The 23250-nt window shown below is 35.4% G+C and overlaps 1 protein-coding gene across 2 annotated transcripts in view; it reads left to right on the top strand.

Moving 5' to 3' along the window:
- Positions 1-23250, top strand: part of LOC127977227 (F-BAR and double SH3 domains protein 2) — a 68351-nt gene that overhangs the window by 40502 nt on the left and 4599 nt on the right. Inside the window, exons 7-18 of one of the 2 annotated variants that reach the window (XM_052581960.1) lie at positions 961-1015; positions 1153-1281; positions 7713-7835; positions 8230-8325; positions 10719-10793; positions 12751-12867; positions 13887-13991; positions 16861-17022; positions 19038-19172; positions 20370-20453; positions 21572-21749; positions 22645-22865. In XM_052581960.1, the coding sequence (XP_052437920.1) occupies positions 961-1015; positions 1153-1281; positions 7713-7835; positions 8230-8325; positions 10719-10793; positions 12751-12867; positions 13887-13991; positions 16861-17022; positions 19038-19172; positions 20370-20453; positions 21572-21749; positions 22645-22865 (1480 nt within the window). The remainder of the gene's footprint in view (positions 1-960; positions 1016-1152; positions 1282-7712; positions 7836-8229; positions 8326-10718; positions 10794-12750; positions 12868-13886; positions 13992-16860; positions 17023-19037; positions 19173-20369; positions 20454-21571; positions 21750-22644; positions 22866-23250) is intronic. The other variant, XM_052581961.1, reaches the window with a different exon arrangement.

Genomic DNA, 23250 nt, shown 5'->3' with positions numbered 1-23250 from the left:
GATGTGGCACTGTGCTGAGATGCCTTCATTAAATATGCATTTCTGTGGCTGATACTTAAGCCCCCTGTAGGGAATACCCCACTCTGTTCAAAGCTATTTATTAGTCTGATGCAGAATTTGTTAAACGCACTCGACCATCTTCAAGGGCCATTTGTACCCACACTACAGTTGGCATTTCAAAGCCTCTGCCAAAACCAGATTAGACAGAGAGACAAAGACGAGTCCAGTGGCACGCTCAGTTCTTCTATTGATTTTGGCTATCGATGTTGTGCTTCTTTGCATGGCTGGCAGTAAAGCTGAATTAGAATCAGTTATTGTTCTCAGCGGTAGAAGGAAGATGGGAGAAAATCTGTCTTGTGTTCTTCATTTCATGCAAACTTGATGAATCAAATTGAATCAGACCCCAAAACAACTCTAAACTCGGATGAATACAGCTCTGTGATGTAGACATCATTTCTGAATCCAGATGTAAATATGACATAAACAGAATTTTATGTGAAGATTAACATTTTGATCATTTTTGCAGTTTTGTCCATCCTTTTATGTTTTTGCCATTTGAATTTGAACATACATGGTTTTAAAAAATAAAAATAAAACTACTACAAAAAATATAGTAGTTCACCCAGAAGTGAAATGTCATTGTAATGTGAAAAGCAGTGTGCACATTGTTCAAAATATCATGTTTCAGAAAGTCACACAGGTTCGAAAGTGAATAATTTATTCTCTTTTTGGGTGAACTGTTTCTTTAAGAGAAGTCGTCATCTCAGCCAGCTTTACAAAGCCTCTTCCTTCCTTTCACAGGTTGCAGGAGTGATCCACTCTAGTTTGATTTATAATGTCTGTTTCCTCCTCGACACAAATCTGGGATGGTTTTGATCTGGGCTGTCATGTATCCTGCCTGTCCCTTCCGCCGGGTCTGATATATCTGTGATTTATAATACCTGCTCTGTGTTCTCTCAGGTCGAAGCTGGGTCTGTTCCAGTCCAGGATAAGTTTACAGAAGGCCAGTGTGAAGGTAAACATCAGCATCGTACAGTGTTGGAATGACTTGACAATCTGTGAATTTAAAGATGTACTATCCCTTTAAATGAACGTTCCAGAGGCTTGTGTTTTGCACCTCTTGAAGTTTTGGTCCTTATTTGTGTGTTTTAGTTGAAAGCGAAGAGGAGTGATTGTAACTCCAAAGCAACCCACGCGAGGAACGAGTATCTTCTCACATTGGCGGCCGCTAATGCACATCACGACCGCTATTACCAGACCGACCTGGCCTCCTGCATCAAGGTGAGCACCAGTGTTATCTTAGTATTTATATATGATTATAGCATTTACTGTATATTATTTCAGTTTGATTTCAAACACCAAAAAATATTTTTTTTAAGTTTTAGTTAATGATAACAACACTGCTGCAATGATCTCATAAGTGCATGAAGGCAATGTTTATTAAAGCCCTTCCTTGATTCTTCAGCTTGTCTTGATGTTGTCTAAATGAAGGACTTTTATGGTGGATGAACTTCTGCATTAACAGTGAATATCAGAATATTGTTTCTCGCGATTTCTGATTCGCTGGTTATGTATTTACATGAGTCATGTGTGTTGGCATGAATCTAGTACAGTGGGTCAGACAGTGATGTAATCTATGAGCAGATCAAACTATGCGCTTCCTGTGTAGATTTCCTCACAGGAAAGAGCTCACTTGCAGAGAGAAAGAGCTGCATGCTTTCTTTCTCTGCTCTTTTACTGGATAAGAGCAGTCTAGTCTTATGTCAGTGTGTTTGCATGCAATAAGTTGTTCTGGTTTGTGCATTTGTGTTATAAAACTGAGAGAAGTTATTCAAGCATTTGTAATAAGCTGATTTGTGGTAATTATGGTGTATCATGTTGTGCATGTGAACACACTGGCTGACTGGAGACGGTACCATGCTTGCTTTCTCGTGCAGATGTTTAACGCTTGTAATGGCTGATTACGTAACTGAATGTTTGGTGTTTGTGGTCCAGAATATCTGGCTGTGTGTGTAACAGAACATAGAAACAAGTCTGGTATGTGTTCACAGCGCCTCCACACACATGGGACTTTATATTTCATTGACTATAAGGGTTATTATAGTTAACTAACTAAAACTTAAACCATAAATAAAACAGCTGAAAAGAAAATTAATCTCAGGTTATTAGTTTGATGAAAGAAATGAGTACGATTGTTTTCCCCCTTTGGAATAATGTGCACTGATGAATCATTCACAGTAAAACCAGAATCATGTATTAGGACTGTAAATAGGGTGATTTTGATTTAATGTTGGCTTTTACAAACCTCATATATGGTCTGAGCACTGAGCCCGTTTGCAAAGACAATTTTGTCCAATTATTCAGTCCTTGAAGTATGACGAGTGTCCAGTGATTCTGTGTGTTCGGGTCAGTGGATGTATGTGCCAGTATAAATCTATGCTTCATCTCCACAGACTGACAGCCGCTCCACTCATGGCCTTATTTAGTGATACAAACCCTCTCGAATTCTTCAACGTCTTACCTAATCTTGGACCTTTGGGAACAGATATCTGGGAGAATGTGCTGGCAAAACGACCGCCACATCCTTAAAGATACACATCACCCTTCAGGCAAACATTTCTAAATCTGACATCAGATGCTTTAAATGAAACGTTTTTCAGAAGTTTTATTTGTACGTGATGCACGAGTGATGCATTGCATTTCAACTGTTGCAAGAGACTTAAAAAGACACAAGGCATCATAGGTGATGGAGAATTGAAACGGATTAACAAAGTTAAGTGATACACTTTTAAATGTGACCTTACACCACATTAACCATGATGAAAGTTACTCTTATAAAGGCACCATTTTTCGAGTTATATATATACATTTCATCAATTAGTATGGTGTATTATTGTAACTATTTACAGTTCCCATGCAACTTACATTTACATTAATTCATTTAACAGATGCTTTTATCCAAAGCACCATTAGACAGCAACTTTAATTATTATTTTGTAGCTTTGGGGGGAAAATTGGTTTAGTAAGATGTCATTAGAAAGACCTTTAAAATGTATATTTGGAAAGGTAATTTTTATAAATTTGATATATTTTCCATATATTTAATTTACATTTTTTATATGCGTTTTTTTTTTTTTACTTTGTTGTAATGTATCACTGATATACTGTTGTAGTTTATATTGGTATTTTAATATTTTCTCTTTTCATTGTATTTACAGATCTATTCATTATTTTTTTGTGTGTCATTTATTTATTTATTTCCAAGTCAATGTTTTGTTTTTTTTTTAGTTCAAATTTATTTGTCGTTTTTAGTTTTAGTTCACTATAATAATCATAGTTTGCTTTAAATTGAATACAATTTTAATTAGGTGTGCACATATTTTTTTTTTTTTTTTTTTTTTTAGTTTGATCAGATTGTCAGTCTGTTGTTTAAATCGTTCTCTTTAATTCCTGCACTTACTCATGATCAGCCCAGACCAGCATTTAAGATGCATTTTTCCTCTTGATCTGGTATCATACTGCACTGTTAGCTTTGTTTCTTGAGTCCAGAGCCGAACTGCTAGTCTCCTCCTGTTCTCACTGGAGGACATCATCTGTGTTCCTCGCGCTCCGTGTCTGAATGAGAGCGAGAGAGAGAATCTGGCTTAAATTATTGATAGATGGAGAATCTGCGCTTCAGGCTCCACCAGCTGCCGAAAAAAACGGCCCACTACAGCCCTTCTCCTCATCTCCCATTGGCTGAGCCATAACCTTGGTTACAGGCAGTATTGTGTAGCTCTAGATCTATGATTTAATTGAGATCAGTCTCATCAGTCACATTTCCAGATGCATTCTTAGATATATATATTTCATTGATGTCAGGCGGATTTAAAGACTTATTTTTCCCTGACTTTTCCTTGCATGTTTTTTCTCCATCATAAGTGTTTCCAGGTTCATTACTCCATGTGTCTGTGGCAGTTGCTCTGTAGCGCCCCCTGCTTTATAAACCCCAGTTTGGTGGTCCTCAAGTACATCAGGTTAATTTAGAAGCGCAACTCATAGACTAAGTGGCATGATGTCAGTTGTCTTAGAAAATAATTTAACTTATTCCTCAGGATTTTCAAATCTTTTACAAGCAGCAGTAACAAAGTAATGCAATTCCAATGGAAGTCAATGGGACCTGAATTCAGCTCTTAAATATAGCGTATAAAAACTGTAGCAGTTTCATTGTGCACTTATTTTAACAAAGAAAGCACACTGAAAAAATAATCTGATTAAAAGATTACATTTCCATAAAACATCTTGAATAATTTCTTTCAATTTAACATGGTTGCAAACTTTCTGAATTGCAAGATCTGTTGCTGTTTTTTGCAAAGAAACCCGATTTCACATTGCATCGTCCTGTTTTGAGTAAGTCTCTCTTTTAGTCCTTATTTTGCCTAAAATGTTTAACTGCACCTCAGAAGAACAAGAAAGGGGATTTTCTGCTTTCAAGATTGGCCGTGGGTTTTCCCCGCAGTTTGTCATTGTATTGTTTTGTACTGTTAGAGCAGCTTCATGTCAGATGTGTGTGTGTTTTGCATGTATTCTTCGCTCTTATTCCTGTTTTTGTGTGTGAACCAGCCGTCATCTACAAACACCATCAGGATTGTGTCACACTTCTGCTTTGTTTTTTTATAGAAAGTTTATATTTACTGAACTTGTGGCCTCCCTAGACACTCCCGAATGCACAAAATATAGCCTATATACAACTCGCATGTCTGCTGAATGCTAAAGGAGAAGCAGTTTGGTCATCATTAACACACTCTCATGTTGTTTCAAACCTGGATAGCTGTCTTTCACCTCATCTTGTGACCAATATCTATTATCATACAGGTGTGAAACAACACACCTGTATGAATACAGAAAATATAAAGCTGAACAGTTTTCAAAATTAATCAGAAATGTTTCTTGAGCAGCAAATCAGCTTATTAGAATGATTTCTGAAGATCATGTGACACTGAAGACTAAAGATTTTTTTTCCTTATAATCCACACATTATAGACTTGTATAAAAATGTATAAAAATAACTGGATAGCCTCTATTTATAGCCAGCAGACGGCCGTATTAAATGTGTCCCACAGGTTCACACTGAGTCTTAGAGAAATCTTCCCGTTTGTGTGTGTGTGTGTGTGTGTCTGTGTCTGTGTGTGTACGTGTGTTTGTTTGTGTGTGTATACGTTTGTCTGTGTGTCTGTTTGTCTGTGTGTGTGTGTGTGTGTGTGTGTGTGTGTGAGAGAGGTTCATTAATTCCCTGCAGGAGGCATTGGGGTGTAAAGTGAAGCATTTATTATGCAGCAGAAGTGTTTGTTCAGCTGATGCGTGTGTTTGCTTTGTCTTTTCCTGTTGTGTGTGTGTGTGTGTGTGTGTGTGTATGCATGTGTTCCCGTCTATCTGGGTGCGCTCGTAACCACGGGCCACGTTTATTATAGTTTTTCACACGTGGTGACACATTTGGGTGTGTTTTCAGTGAGTTTGGGAATGCACAGCCTTGAAAAAACAAGCACGCTTAAAGAATAGTCCACCAAAAAAAAAAAAAAAAACTGCGGACAGAAATGTAGCATTACTTGATCCTCTGCAGTGAATGGGTGCCATCAGAAAGAGAGTCCAAACAGCTGATCAAGACATCTCATTAATCCACAAGTAATCCACAGCACTCCAGTCCATCAGTTCATGTCTAGTGAAGCCAAATGCTGCATGTTTGATATAAATGGCTAAATATTGCTTAGTAGAAAAGTAATCTGGTCTGAATCAAGAGAAAAATCTGCACAGATCAATCACTGTTTACAAACCAAGGCAATCCAAAACTGTTCTAAACAATTTGTTTGTGTACATATACAGTATGTGTGGATTTATCTCATTTCTATGCGAGAGGGCAACAGAAGATGGACTTTCCACTGGCAGAAGTGTTATTATGGATAGAGAATATGTATTTTAGCTGGAAGCAACAGTTTAAAGTTAAAAATGCCTTAAAGAACATGCAGCTATTCACTTCACAAGACATTAACTGCATGTATTTCTCAGCTGTTTGGACTCTCATTCTGACGGCACCCATTCAGATCCATTGGTGAGCAAGTGATGGAATGCTACATTTCTCCAAATCTGGTGAAGAAACAAACTCCACTACATTTTTTGGATGTCTTGATAGTGAGTGCATTATCTTTTTTGGCTGAAGTATTCCTTTAAAATCTCCTTTAAAAGCACAGCAAGCTGGTCCCGTTGCTCTCTAACACACGTCGGCTGTTGTGGAGTTTGAGTGTGGTGGGTGGAGGCAAACATGATCCAATCAGAAAGAAGCACAGTCTCTTTCTCCATGTCACTCATGTGCTTCCTGACAGTGGCGGCACCTGCTGTAACCCGACGGAGCGGCTCGTGGTCGGTCTGTGTCATTTCCAGCTCACTCGTACAAACCAAAGCCTGTTTCCAAAATCCATTCCCTCCGAGTGCTGCTGAACATGAAGGGAGCAGAAGAGGGGGGGAAGCAGAGGTTTTGAGTTTTGTTTTTGCACGTCGAGGCTTGGAATCTGAACTGGTTAACCTTTCCCAGCAGCTGCTGCTGTTTGAACAGTCTGCTCTGATCCAAGCCAGAAACAGTCCGTCTGTCTGATGCTCGTCTGGCCACAAGGGGGCTTCTTTCGGTCTCTCTTACAAACACTTTTATTGTTTCTCGTTCTGTTTTGGTCATTTTTCGATCATTTAATATTTTCTGTCATTCTGTCTATTGTTTTTAATATCTTTCTGTCGTTGTTTCTGTAGTTCTGTTGTGTTTCTCATCATTCCATCATTATTTATTGTTCTTTCTGTTATTGTATCTGTCTGTCATGTCATCTGTCTAATTCTGGTTCTTCTATGGGTTTGCTGTATTTTTAATGATTCTGTGTATTCTATCTATCATTTTTTCAGTCATTCCATCTGTCATTCTTTTTGTCAGTCAATATTTCTATCATGTCTCTGGTTATCTCATTCTGTTTCTTCCTATCCTTTTAAATTTGATTCATCATGATATCAATCTAGCGTTATTTATCATTCCTTCAATCACTGTCATTTTTCTTTTTTTCTGTTCTGCCATATTGTTTTTTTATTTATTTCATTCAATCAACCATTTTTTGTTTTCTTTATTGTTCTATCATATCTCTTTTTATCATTCTTTGTCTTTTTGTCTATCGTTCTTTGTATGATTCTGTTGTTTTTCTGTATATTTCTGCCTATTGTTCGATCTTTCTGTCATTTTTCTTTCTAGTGTTCTATAACTTTTTCTATATTTTGTCTATTCTTCTGTCTCCCTGTCTGTCATTCTATTGTTCTGTTCTTCTTTTTTTATATTTCTGTCATTCTATTTTTTTCTTTCTATCTGTCATTCTGTCATTCTATTGTTCTGTCTGCCATTCTGTCATTTTTGTCATTCTTTTTTTCTGTCTATTGTTGTCTTCCTGTGTCACTCTATCATTCTGTTGTTTTTTTATATAGTCCTGCCATTGTTTATTCTTTTTTCTGTCATTCTGTCATGCTATTGTTCTGACACTCATCCTGTCATTATTTTTGTACATAATTCTGTCTGTGTGTAGTTTGTCTATCATTCTCGTTTCACTCTTTGCTTCCTCTGACCCTTTCTGAAAGAAGAAGCTCATCAGTTATTTCTTCAGTTCAAACACAGAGTATGTCATTCGTCGTTCGCTGTGTCTCTCTCTCTCTAGGGTCTGGAGGGGAACGTATACGATCATGTGAAGGATTATCTGATATCCTTTTGTCGGACGGAGCTGGAAGCATTTCAAGCCGTCCACAGCACCTTCCAGTTCCTGCTGGAGAAGTCCAGTCGAGTGAGTCTCTCTCTCTCTTTTCTAAGTTTCATCACTCTCTCAATTCCCCTCTTTATTCCCAGAAATAGATTCCCTTTACCAGTGCCTCATTATCGGCTCCCCTATGAAGAAATCCCCTCACACACACACACACATCATTCCTCCACTCCGCTGACGTACACATCTGTCTGAGCACTGCCCAAGGGGGCCTAATTTTGCACAAACCTGTATGACATTCTTTCTTCTGCAGAACACAAGATCTCTTGAAGAATGTTAACATTTATTGTGTGCATAAAAAAATATTTTAAAATGTCTATGTTCCAAGAAGTCAGTTTTTTTAGGTGAACTCTCCCTTTTAAGGACGATTTTTGCATGTCAGGTGCACTTGCATCATCTTGATGTGTTAAATCTCCAGGTGATGCAGGACTTCAACCAGCAGCTGTTCCTGCAGGAGAACCCGGTGTTTCACAAAGCACAAGACTTCCAGTTCCAGCCCAGCGATAGCGATACGGTCAGTTTCCTGCATGCATCTTATCGAACGCCACTGCAATCAAGGAAACATGCACTACTGTTCAAAAGATTTGAGTTAGTAAGATATCTTCCAGCAGGGAGGTGTTAAATAGATCTAAAGTGACATTTATAACATTATGGTTTCAATGTTGTTTCTCAAAGAATCCTAATAAAAAATACAATGTATCATAGTTTCCATTAAAAAATGTAAATGATAATTATTATAAATGTTTCTTGAGCATCAAATCAGTATATTAGAATGATTTCTGAAGATCATGTGACACTGAAGACTGGAGGAATGATGCTGAAAATACAGCTGTGCATCTCAGGAATAAATAGCATTTTAAATTATATCGCAGTTGAAAATAGATTATAAATTGTAAAAAATATTTCCTGTTTTTACAGTATTTTTACTGTATTTTAATAAATGCAATCTCGGTGAGCAAAAGAGACTTCTTTCAAAAACATTTTTTTTTTTTTTAAATCTTACCATCCTGAAACTTTTGAACAGTAGTGTATGTTCACAGAAAACTGTGTTTTAATCACTTTAGATCATGTAAATATCTATATATCAATTCTCTGTCATCCAAAATGAGATTTTATTCGGTTTATGGCAGGGAATCTACATTTATTTTTAGTTTGCTTCATTATTCAGCGTATCAGCGCTCTCTCTTCCTGTCTTGGTCTTCTCTCTGTTCTTCTCTCTATTTAAAGCTTTAAATTGTGTTCAAACGTTTCAGATTTATTCAGCGTTAACAACGTCATCGACACTTCTATGCAGAAAAAACCTCACAGATTTGTTCATCACCTTCTATTTGTAGCCTGACGCTTCTGAGAGTGTGTGGGAACAGAATCTCTTGTTCCTGTGGTGATGAAGAAGCGTCCCGCTGTTTAAACTCTCGTCTGTCTCTGCTCGGTCTTTAATCACCACTCGTTTTCTGTGTTTGATATTTAGTTCATGTTCTCTCAGCCGTAGCGTTCCACTTTGTATCTGTCTGTGTTCTTCTATCCTATTTGAAACTTTGATTTCAGTTTAGTGTGCTTTAATGGCATGTAACAACTAAATGATGATATAATTTTAACAGCTAATTTAATACAGTGACCACCGACCTATACATAAACTTTCTGATAAAAAATGATCCTTGTGTCGGAGCAATTCAAGCTTGAAAGTACCACTTAAATGAAATCATGTTTGTGTGAGTCCGTGATCAATTAAATCTACGCCAGAACATCTGTTAAAGTGAAATTGAGTTATTTTGACTTCTAAAGCCATTTTTTATGCAACGTTCAGTTTTTAATTTAAAGTTTAATGCTTGTTCAGGGTTTACACATCTGTCATAATAATGAATTAAGTTTGTCAGTTTTTTATTTTATTTATTATTAATTAGCATATTTTATTAAATTAATTATATATTCTGCAGAGTTTATAAAATGAGTGATCTGACTGATGAATTTAGACAATACTATTTTTAACTATCATTTAAATATATTTAAATAAAGGTGTTGGAATGTTCTGTTCTGTTTCTCACGGTTTCTATTTATGTTTATAAAATGTTTTATTGTTCTCATCTTATTTCTTCTTTAGGATTTGTTGCTTTGAAAGTCATTTTGGATAGTGTCTGCTAAATGAAAAATAATTCAGCAGTTTTGTGTGGATCATAAAATACTCAACATGCTACTTTATATGTTATTTAACAAAGTAATGTTAATTAACTTAAATAAAATTTTAGTATTTTTGACCAACTTCTGGAATGGTCACAATTTTGCTTGAAATGTATTTGTTGACTGTTAAAAAAAAAAAGCTTAATCAATTTAATTCAAGTTTATTTGTAATACAAATCGCTGCAAAGCAGCTTTACAGAAAATATCTTCTTTCCATTTTAAAGTGTCTACATTATATTTAGTTATAGCTTATCAGTGGTGACTGTCAAGTTGATGTCCATATTGCAGAAATGTACAGTAAAATTCACGCAGTTAGTTAAATGCATGTAACCAAACAGACGGTGTTAACTACAATGATTATATGTTGCAATTAAACTTCAATTAAATGCAATTAATCAATCAGCATTTAATCACTATTAAACACTCCCCAAGTAACTGTCTGGTTAGCATTTGCTCGCTCTTCTTTGCATCTTCCTGTAGTTCAGAGATGAATCCTGTAGTGTGACTGTCCTCTCTCACTGCTCTAGAAGTTAGTATGTATTGTGTTTGCTAGCGTTAACATCTTTCTGACTGCTTTGCTGTTTCTAACCCTGTTTTTCTGTCCTCTAACAGTCTGTTTCTAACCCTTTCATAACCCCACTGCACACGTGCGCGTGTGTGTGTGTGTTCGTGCGCGCGTGTGTGTGTGTGTGTGTGTGTGTGTGTGCCCATCTTTCCTCCTCTCCGGCTCAGACTCTGAGCTCTGTGCAGCAGTTGGTGGACATTGAGCCATCGGCGGTCAGTGTGATGAGAATGACTCTAGCGCAGGTACACACACTGTCTGTTGGACTTGATTTCCCATCATGCATCAGTCTCGTGCAGCCATCTTCAAGTCGTTGGTTGTATTTTTGTTCTTTGCATGCTGACATATGTCTGTGCACTTGTGACGATTTCAAACGTGAAGTGTGTAATGTTCGCACCGCTAGAGTTTGACTGTAGGGCAGCACTTTCTGTTTGTCTGACCAATAGCGGATGGGAGTTTGAAAACAATTATGAATATGATCTATCAACAGTACACACACACACACACACACACACACACACACACAGTGTTTTCCATCATACAGACATGCAGAAAGTGTCAAAGTCGAATGCATTCCATCACGCTCTCCCAGAAAGCATGTCTCAGAGTTTGAAGCAGAGACACATGGGATTGATTAGGCCTTCGTGAGCGCCTCTGATCCAGATGGAGACCCTGCAGACTGTCATGTGTTTCCCAGCAGACTCGGGCAACCCAGCATGCCTCAAACACATTCACCACATCAGCTTAAGGTCACGCCGAGAGGAAAAACAGGAAGACAGACAAAAGGAGAGCAATGTTTGGATGCAGCTTTTTTTTTACTTTAGAGAAACGCTTGTCAGGCATGACTAGTGTTGATATCAGACTGATGTGGCAATATCAAGTGAAGACGCTTGTGTTAAACACTCTGATTGAGTTTGTATTGATCAGGGCTGTCAGACTCAAGTATTCACAGAGTCAGCGATACTGTCAGATACACCACTCATATCACAGCATACTGCCATTTGTTCTTCTAGAATTGAGCAGAATATGCTCCAATGTTTTCTATTGGAGGATAATTATGAGACTCATCAGATTAAAGGGCTTTTTTGTTTCTTAGAAAAATACACATACATTCTAAAGTTTGTTTAGTCAGCTTCTAAAATAAGTCAAATGAATATATTTTGATTTAATGTGTAATGTTTAATGTACTGCAGTTTTAAAATTAACATGAATTTGTCATTGAAACCCATTTTTTAATGTTGTGACATTCAGTATTCAACCGAAGAAATGTGTAGGGTGGGATTTATTTATCAAGGCAATTAAAAATAAAAGAGATTGTTGAAGGAGAAAGTCTGATGAAAGATTATGAATTATATATTCTAATTTGATTATGGAGATTATTCCCCTTTTCAGTAACATACACTACTGTTCAAAAGTTTTTAGTTTTATATATATATATTTTTTTTTTTTATTTGGATTAAATATCTTATGCTTACCAAAGCTGCCTTTATTTGATTAAAAGAAAACACAATAAAAAAGTGTAATATTATTACAATTTAAAATATCTGATTTCAACTGTAATATATTGTAAAATGTAATTTATTCCAGTGATCAAAGCTGTATTTTCAGCATTATTCCTTCAGTCTTCAGAGTCACATGATCTCCAGAAATCATTTTAATACACTGATTTACTGCTTAAGAAACATTTCTGATTATTACCAATGATAAAAACAGTTATGCTGCTTCATATTTTTTGGAAATTAGATTTCGTCACACTCTCGTAAGAGACTTTTGTCTAAATGTATGTTGTTTTCAGGTGTTTAAGCTCAGAGATAAATGCATTGGAGAGACGTAAAATTAGTGGTCGACATCTGAAATTATCTTGAAAAAGAGACTTAAATGAAACAATGAGCCTCAACTCGCCTCCTAAAAAATATTTGTTGCATTGCATCCTTTATCAGAAGAATCAAGTTTTTTTTTGTTTTCTCCACAATCCTCAGACCTGTCGTTTGTTAACCGTCTGTTAATCCAGACAGAGTTGATTAACGAATCCTCCTGTGCTTCAGAGATGTTGAAATGTTCTCAGCTCTGGATCTGTGCTTTTGTGTTTAATTGTGAATGTAATGAGTCTGATCTCAGACCTGTGATTCAGGCAGGTGTGTGTTGCTGTGGTAACCAGTTCTGTGTGTGTGTGTGTGTGTGTGTGTGTGTGTGTGTGTGTAGAGTCGACAGCTGGAATCAGAGACAGGAACCACAGAAGAACACAGTCTCAACAAAGAGGCGAGGAAATGGGCCACACGTGTGGCTCGCGAACACAAGAACATCATCCATTACAAACGGGTGAGAGGAGCTGGATGTCACACACACACACACACACACACACACACACACATATTTAGACTCCTAAACAACACCTATGTCAAACCTCAGCACGCTTAAACACTTACAAATCTTCTGTCGGTATTGAGATCCAAATGAATAATTTTAGGTTTAATTTCACAATCATGTTCATGTCACAATAATCCACAAAAAGAAAAAAGAAATTAACACTAAGTCTGGACATTTTACAGTTGAGGATTATTTATTTATTTTTGTCATTTACATTATTCTCAGTGGTGGTTGTTTTTGCATACAGCATTTTTAGTCCACGATAAAGCATATTGCATTAATATTAAATACAATATTATTTGTATTGCAATATTATTTTATGTATATGACATTCTGTGAGATCCAGCCCCAAATTCTGGATATGTTACATTTGAGGATTTGATACAAATTCTGTTGAGATGCAAATTAATAATTTAATTTCACAGGAGGAGAGGTGATCTCAAAATCCATCCAGGTCACATAATTCCTCAAAATTAAAGAAATTATAATTTAATTTACTATTTTAGTAAACTTCACTGTTTTATTTTATCTCTTTTTTATTTGAGTTTTTTTTTTTCATTTATTTATTTTACTTTATTTTACGTTAATTTGTTATTTTGTTATTTAATTTTCAGTGAGTTCCAACCCCAAATTCTTGCAGAACAATAGTATACAAAAGTTTTTGTATTGCAATCATTTTTATTTTTAATAATAAAAATAAAAGTGGTAGAACAGTTTACTTTCTTTAAAAATGTCTGAAAGAGAACTGTGCTAAGTAATCATTAAAAAAAAAAATCACAATGTTACTAAAATGTTCAAATGTCTTCACATATGACATCATCGCTTCTAAGAGTTAGTGTGAGATTGAGAGGAAAGTCTGGTCATAATTCAGGAATGTGAATCACTGAGTCCTGTGTGATTGTTAGATTGGTGGCTGATGAGCTGATTGAATAGAATTGAGCTGATTGAACGGTGATTTGTTTTTATGACAGGCTCTAGAGGAATGTGAGACGCTCGGGACTCCGCCCACGGAACAGGGCCGGAATGAGCTGGAATTCCGAATAGAGGAGGCCAAGGAGAACATCCGCAAAGCAGAGGTGATGTAATGATGCTCAGCATGTTATTTCAAGGAACACAACAGGGAAAGTTTATGCTGCTGTTTTCCCTACAGTAAAAGAGAGGACAGGAGATGAGAATTAGCTTTTATTTTTGTCTTTTCCTCGGATTATGCATCATATCGCTTCAGAAAGCTTGGGATTTAATGTGTAAGTCAATTACACTGAAGAAAAAAAAACTGATGTAGAATCAATTTTAACTCAGAAATTGGTAGTAAATGAATGTATTAGATGAAAAATTGAGAAAATAGAATTTACATGTAAATGTACTTCGGCTACAAAAAATGAAGTAGAGCTTGATGGCTTCCGTCTGTATTTACTTGTGCTGTAAACACAGAGTGGTTTTGTTAATGCATTTGTTTAAGTAGCATTTCATTAGTTTTTATTAGCCCAAACAAGACAGAAGTGCTTAATAATGGGCCAGATATCTGTCCGTCTCTCTGTAATGCATGCATTTCTCTTTCCAAACGGAGCTCTGTCTATCGATCTGTTCAGAGACGGACTGTCAGTGTCTTTGTCTGATGGATGTGTCTTCTTCTGGAAGATGTCCTGCGTGTCTTTACACATGAATCCAGCCGTCGAAGCGCCCTCTGCTGGCCCTGTCCTCTCTTACAGATTAGATATTAAAGGAATTCTTCATCCAAAAATGACTATTGTGTTTCACCCTGACATGGCTCAAACCCATATGACTTCATTATTCCTTGAAGAAGGAATTCTGTGAATGTTTGAATGGCTTTTCCATGTCCTGGCAGCATACAATGACTAAGAAATGAATGAACCATGAAAATGCTATATTCTTTTTATTTTATTTCAGGTGTTTTTCCATTAATTAAAAGATTTTTAATAGTTTTAGTTTACAATAACAACACTGGGCTACAATGGACAACTGGTTTGTCGAAGGTATCTGCTTGAATACTACAGTAAATGTAAACTATGAACAGGACAATTTATTATTAATATTAGCTCTAATTTATTTGATATTTCAGTTTTCGTCATTTTAGTATGTTTTTATTAGTTTTTATCCCTTTTTTATTTTCGTTTTGGTTTAAGTTTAAGTCTGTTTGGCTTTATTAGAGTTTTAGTAATTTAGTACATCAACTTAAAACCGTTAAAAATAATTTCCCTTGAAGCTGAAATAAAATATGTTTTTTTTTTTTTTTATGAAAAATTTGAAATGCTGCCTGGCAACTAATTGAAATAAATACATTTAAGTTAACAATAATTCAATGGCCAAGAGCAATAACAAACACTAAATGAGCCATAAGAGTGTGCTTTGTTCCAAGCTTTCTTATTTCATGCAATAGCTTAAAATATAACATTTTAATCCTTGACAATGATGCTCTCAAGTTTTATGCATGCATGCATTCAAACCATGTTATCTGGTTAGTCATCATTGACTCCAAACACATTGGTTCTTGCACATCTTGTAACTGATGAAACCCCACCAAATTTGAATATGCATAAGTGCAAATTCCTCATTATAAAGTCAGATGGGTTTGGAAAAATACGAGAGAGAGCAAATGATGACAGAATTGATATTTTTGGATGAGACAAATGAATGACAATAAGTAATTAGAGAGAATTGAATGGACTAGATGCTGTAGATAAAACACCATCTTAGTTTTTTTTTCTCTTGAACTCAGAACGCTCGAAGCCCATTAGTTCTTACAAACCATTAAATATTTAATAACCCATTAAGAACTAATGGACAAGCAGAAAAAACACAACAAACAGAATAAGAGATTACATTTGGAAATGTTAAGCTGTTATCTGGCAGCAGGCAGTGTGCCAGAGAAATCTGAGTTTAGGCTACTCATCAACACATGTTAAAGGTATAATTGCATTTTAATTATTTCCTTTAGAAATGTCTTGTCCCATCAGAATTACACAGAAATGAATGTCTGAGGGCGTCCACACTGAAATGGGTGATGTTATATTTCTGTTTAGCTTTAATCCCCCCCATCCCCTAGTTTTAGTAATTTTATTATTTTAACCTTTAATTCAGTTAGTGCCAAAGCATTATTTCACATTATTGTATGGACAACTTATTTGTTGCTTGAGAATTACAGTATATATAAGCTGTTTTCTTTATTTTCTTTATTGTAAATGAGCTTTTATATTTGTAGTTTTCATTGTATTTGTCCTTATTTTGTAATTTGTAGTTTGTGGGGATTTTGATGTATATTTAGCTTTTATTTTAGTTTTAATTTTTATCATTTAAGTTACTTCTAATGCAATATTTTAATTGTCATTCTTAATGTTTTACATTTAAAAAATGTAAGCTATTTTTCAATTCTAATTTTATTTGCTTGAATATTAGAGTATATGTAAGCTTTTGTATGAACAGACAAGATTTATTAAGTATTTTAGTTTTAGGTTTTTTTTAATAAACTGTTGTCATTTTTATATTTCTATTCAGCCTTAATTTATTTTTATTTCAATTTTAATTTGAGTAATTTTAGTACTTTTTCTACCTGTATCTTTATTTTAAATTAGTTTGTTTAATTTTATTTTCATTTTTTTATTAGTTTGTTTTGAAATGTTTCTATTTAGTAATTTCCTATTGAAATGTTTGTAAGCTAGTAATATATTTGTACTTCGCTCTTATTAATTTACCACTTCAACTTACATATAAAGATATTTATTATAAAATATTCAGTAGTTTTAATTTATATTTCTCTTTATCTTTAATTTATTTTATTTAAAAGGCTACTACTTTCATTTTATTTCAGCTCTTTTTCCGTTAGCACAAAAGATTTGTTGTAATTTTGGTTTAGATGAACCCCACCAGACTGAACTCACCACACTGGACTATTAGCAGTGAATGTATGAATCTGTCCTTGTGTTTCAGACTCTGAAGCTGAAAGCAGAAGCGCGTCTGGACCTCCTGCGGCAGGTGGGTGTTTCTGTGGACACGTGGCTGAAGAGCGCCATGAACCAGGTGATGGAGGAGCTGGAGAACGAGCGCTGGGCGACGCTGCCCACCCTCACCACACACAACCTCTCTCTGTCGGTGAGATCTACGAGCTTACGTGCAGATTCTCTCTCTTTTCTTGCTCAATTTCAGATGATGCTGTCGAGGTGGGAATTTGTTCTCATGCATTTGGTAAACGAGTCATGCCAGCCTCCCCGACTCGCTCCTTCCTGTTTCTGTCAGTGCCATTGTTTTCAGAGCAGCCTAAACAAACACTTGCCACAGCAGAGAGAAATCATGTTGATCACAGCAGACAAACGCCACCCCGTTCCCCTGAACTCCACAGATGCACTCACACAGACCTCCCCGATCCCTTTGAGGTGCTAGAAGATGTTTGTTTTTGTGAAAAGTGTGTTCATCCCATAGGCGTAATGGTTTTTATTCTGTAGAAACTGTATATTCTATCGCCCTTCACCAACCCTACACCTAACCCTAACCCTCACAGGAAACTTTGTGAATTTTTACTTTCTCAAAAAAACTCATTCTGTATGATTTATAAGCGTTTTGAAAAATGGGGACATGGGTTATGTCCTCATAAGTCACCCTCTCCTTGTAATACCTGTGTCATACCCATGTCATTATACAGAGTTGTGTCCTGATATGATACAAAAACAAGAGCACACACACACACACACACACACACACATACACACACACACACACACACGCACACACTATAATAGAAGAGTTGATAATTGTCAACAAATTAATATCTTGCAGCATTTCTTTGCACATAATGGGGGAAAGCACAGAAATATGATTAAGCTCTTCGGTTTATTTATTTCTTATATAACATATTTATTATATTTCAAATGTATGTAATAATTTAAAAATTATATTGCAATGTTTATATATTTATAATAATTACACGTATAATCTAATATAAATATTTGAATTCTAAAAGTTTTTATTAAATACACATTTTTATTATGTTAATTATATTTATCATATATTTAACAATTATAGATATTTTATAAAGGTTATTATATTTTTATAATAAATAAACTGACGTTTATATATTTTGTGTTTATAATTTATTATATTTAAAAATGTATTTATATTTAAGAATTATACATATACATTTTTACTTTTATTTTTAGTAAATAAACAAATAGACACCTCTTCTGCAAGCACTTAGTAATCCACAACCATAAACAAGCAACATACTACAACAGCTCTTTTTTACAATATAATTAAATTAATAATCTTATCCTCACTTTTTCTGGATCAGTGCAGCTGCTACATTAATAAACAATTATTGTTTGTTTGTTGTTAATGCAACTTATTGTTGAACCATTTATTGATGCATTTTAACATCACTCAGCTTCAAACAATAAACCTACTTTAACATTTACTTGTTAAAAATCATTAAAGATATTGCCGTGAGTAACAAGCTGAAGGTGGACATTTCAATAATTGTACTGAAAGACATTTACTTGTTAAAAAGTATTTAAAGCTGTTGATAAGAAGACCTTGGGTGTACCACAGGTTGAGAATCAATATTGATACAGTAGGCTTTATATGGTTAAGATAACAGAGACCTCAAAGGGTTTTTTCACACTTAGTCTAATCTTTATTACCTCATCACAAGATGTTTAATGTCGGGAGTGGGTGTGGTCTGTAGATCAGGCTCCGCCCACCACATGACCTCACCTGGTCCCATGATTCAGTTCTGTTGACCTTCACTAACTGACACAGGATCAGTTTTCATCCGTTATTGTTCTGAGAGATGCACATTGAACACCTGTGAAAGTATGAGTGTCCTTTGTTGAGGATTTTATTCTTCTGTTTGCCACGTTTAGTCTCCAGGGGAATAATGGTCACCTGATCCTCTCTAGACCAATGAGATTGTCCTATGAGAGTGGGCGGATACTAAGTAAAGTCTACACAACAATGGAATATTGGTCTGTTGAGTTGTTTGTTTCATGCAGTTGTATTTTCTCACACAAAAAAGCCCTCTGCCAAACTTTCTGAAGGTTATTGACCAGTACTGAGTCAACGAGAGAGCCGTGCTGTTTGTCAGTGTGGTGACGCTCACTGTTGTGTCTCTGTAGACCACGGTGGATTTGGATCGAGAGGAAGGAGAAGAATTAGAAGAGAACATGGAGACGTACGACGACAGCAGCTCGAGTCCGTCAGGAACCCTGAGGAACTATCCGCTCACCTGCAAGGTGCTCTACTCTTACAAGGTAAAACACACCGTCTCATTTCACTCATGCTCAGGAATTAACTTAAAGGAGTGCACCAGTTGTGATTTTGTTCAAATGAAAAACCATGTCTAACTAATTTATTTATAATTTATAATAAATAATAATAATGTATTAATATAATTTTATATATAAATAATTTATAATTTTATTAATTAACAAAAGTATTAAAAGATGTTATAATGTTATTCAAAAGTATTAAAAGTTTTTTTTTATTAATAATAAATTATGCATACAATTATATTAAAAAGTAATGCATATTCATTTATGTTTGGAATTTTTTTTATTATGTATTTAATTTTAACATTTGTTAAAAAAAAAATTTTTTATAAAGTATACATACTATTGATAAACTATAAATATTTTATATTTAAATATTTGTTGAAGTGCATTTATTTGTTTGTTTATTTTTTTAAGTGCATTTAGCTGTGGCTTAGGAACAATCTGAAAAGTTTTTTTTTATTATTGAAATAAAGCTGAAATAAAATGAACTAAAACTCTTAAACTATCATTAAAATGTTGAACATAATGCTGAAATAAGCTGAAGTACTAGTAAGTGGTAAGTTAAAAGCCATAAAATGACTAAAACAAAAAACAGAAAATGAAGTTAAAACTAAATATGTATATATTTAATGAAATGTATTGAAATGACAAAAACTGAAAAAATGCCTAAATTGTGAAATAGTAGCATATAAATATCATGTAATCAACCTCTTCATGTTTTATACATATGGTACCATTTGAAAATCAAGCTTTCATGAACTATGGCATTGTTTGGGATTCTTTGCTCTCACAAACATGACCTTGTTGAGTCTCAAATGTCTGCCCCCCTGCAGTTGTTCAAATGTATTTGGAAACATTAGCTTAGCAATAACATTAGTCAAAGGCAAAATCTCCGTTGGTCACATTTTTCTCCTCCTTGCCCAGCAGCTTGGCTTATGAATATTAATTATGTCCTGTTTGTATATGTTCCTATTTGTATCCTTCATTCTGCAGCCAAATTAAATAAATATTTTAATATCGTAATGTTTAATTACTCATGCTACACCCCTGCATTTCACTGCATCATGCTCTTGTGTGTAAAGATAGTTTCTGGGAAACTACTAAAATGTCAGCTGATTTGTGGAAAATATTAACCACGCATTGCTCAGTAGTGTTTTACCTCTGTCCTTCTCTCAGGCCTCTCAGCCCGATGAACTAACCATCGACGAGCAGGAGATGTTGGACGTTATAGAAGATGGAGACATGGAGGACTGGGTGAAGGTAAACCATTTAAACCATTGCTTATTTCACTTAGGATCTACAGAAGAAAAGGATTGGTGTGTGTCTTGTAATGTGTCAAAAATAAGATTCACACCAAATTCCAGTTACTCCAGAAGTTGGTTGAATTCTTTTGAAAACTGAATTCTGAGAGAGTGCAGATTCAGTTTGTGCCCGTTTATGAGATTTAATAATTTTATGATAGTTTAGTAGTTTTTTATTATTATTATTCTAAATAATCTGTTTAAAGTCGCAGAATAGCAACATCTTTTCACAATAAGATTCATTCACAATCCAATCTATAGCATTCATTTAAAAAATATTAGAATTAATTTTCATTTCTTGCAAGCTTTTAAAGCAATAAACCCCAAGAAGCCATGGTTTACAGTGAATTTATAACAGCTAAGGGCCATTGTTAGGCATGACGCGTAGTTGTTATAAATTCACTGTAAACCATGGCTTTATGGGGCGTACTGCTTTTATAAAACGGTTATTCCGTATACGTAGAAAGGTTTCACAGAATAAATCAGAGCAAATGAAGTTAAATGATATAAATTAAAGCGGTATTCTTCCACCAAACAATGTAGTTCCTCAGAAACATTTGTGGTTCCAACAAAGTGGTTTCCGAGCAACACTCAGAAGTAAACAAAGGTGTATGTTTTTAGTGAAATTTACAACTGCTTCGAACACAGCTCAGCCAATCAGAATCAAGGACCGGAACTATTAGCTTTATAAAGCATAATTTAATATATTTAGGTTCACCCAAGAGATTTTTCACTTCAAAATGAGTGCAGAAATTCCGTTTGGATTCCAGCGTTATTCCAAAAGTTCCATTCACAAACTTTTTGAATGAGGGTTATCTGAATTCTGTGGGAGTCAGTGATGATTCTGCGTGGGCCTTTGTCCTTGCATGTTTGACATTAAATATGTTGGTGATTATTATCAATTGATTATTTTATTCAGAGTCATTTGCTTACTCTTTTAGCTCGGTTTAGCAGATTTATCATGTTTAGATAAACTACTGATTTTTTAATCTAACAAAGTCAGTGGAGAAAATTGGATCGAAGTCTGCAGATTGTGTTTGGGTGACTGCTGCTGAAAGTTGTCATGGTTGGTTCCAGGCGCGGAATAAGTCCGGTCAGGTGGGCTACGTCCCAGAGAAGTACCTGCAGTTCCCCACGTCCAACAGCGTCCTGAGCATGCTCCAGTCCCTCGCTGCTCTGGACGCACGCTCACACTCCTCCAGCAACTCCACGGAGCCTGAGCTGGCATCAGGCAGCTTCAACGGAGACAGCAGCAGTGAGTCTCACACACACACACACACACACACAGACGGGGGCATGCTGATGGTTTGTGTGGGAGATGATGTGAGCCACAATGCATCTAAATATTCATTCTGACCTTTATTCATGAAAATGTGTCATGCTACTACTGTGTTGTTTTATTTTTTTATTATTATTTTTTTGACATAGTACTAGGTTTTGTTTTTTGTTTTTTTCACAAACATGGAGACAACCTGGAAATAAATAAGATCTAAAAAATGATTAGACACAGAAAACACAATTATATTCATCAAGGATGCAATAAATTTATCAAAAGTGACATAAAAGACATTTAAAATGTCATAAAATATTTAATTTTCAAACAAATGTATCCTCTTTTAAGTTTTTTATTCATCAGAGAACCCTGAAAATATTTTTAGCACCGTTTCCTCAAAAATATGAAGCAGCACAACTGTTTCAAACATTGATAATATTCTGAAATGTTTTTTGAGCATCAAATCAGCATATTAGAATGATTTCTGAAGGATCATGTGACACTGAAGACTGGAGCAATGATGCTAAATAAATTCAAATTTCAACACAGGAATAAATTACATTTGAACATATATTCAAATAGAAAAGAGTTTCTTTTTTGCTCTTTTTACTCTATTTTTGGTCAAATACATGTATCCTCTGTGAGCTTTTTAAATTAAATCTTACAGACCCCAAACTTTTAGCAAACACAAAAACTCCATAAAACTCTGAAAGCTGTGAAAATTACTTGATCTCAGACCTTTAAGCAGTGCGCGCCATTGTAAAGTCTGCGAGTCGATCCCTCACAGCCTAATTTTTAGCCGCGTTACATTCATGATGCCATCTAACCTGCCCGAGGCGTATTAATAAGCTCTATCTTTCCTCCTCCTCTCTTCCAGTGAGTTTTGTTAAGGCCATGTACGACTACGAGGGTCAGACAGATGACGAGCTGTCATTCCCAGAGGGAGCCATCATCCGCATCCTCAACAAGGACAACCAGGAGGACGACGGCTTCTGGGAGGGCGAGTTTAACGGTCGGGTGGGCGTCTTCCCGTCCGTGCTGGTGGAGGACCTGACCGCCTCAGAGAACGGAGACGCTCACTGGGGAACAGACACACAGGTGAAACCGCACAGTCTCTGTGTCCACACTTATTGTGTGTTTCTGAGTGGGTTTGATGTCCGAGGCCTGCTGTTGTTGATTACAGGCACGGCTGCTTCCTTCCTGTAATTAACATCATCCGGCCGCATCAGAGCAATTCTCATCTTGTTCTAATCATGTAAAGACAGTCATAATAAAAAGTACTTTAATGTGTACTTTAATCATTTCATTCATTACTTGACTCTCTAAACGACTAATTCTAGTGTTTCATATAACAATGCTACATTATGTTGTTTGTTATGCCTAAAATAATAATAAACGTGTTGTTTGATAGTTGAATATCTTAATATGAGAGATTCAGAGATTTCTATCATTTAATAAAACACTGTAAACTACTGTTTAAATG

Source organism: Carassius gibelio, chromosome B18, assembly GCF_023724105.1.
Source record: "Carassius gibelio isolate Cgi1373 ecotype wild population from Czech Republic chromosome B18, carGib1.2-hapl.c, whole genome shotgun sequence".
NCBI classification, from domain to species: Eukaryota; Metazoa; Chordata; class Actinopteri; order Cypriniformes; family Cyprinidae; genus Carassius; species Carassius gibelio.
Note: the sequence above shows the minus strand (reverse complement) of the source record. Positions and strands in the feature narration are given on the sequence as shown.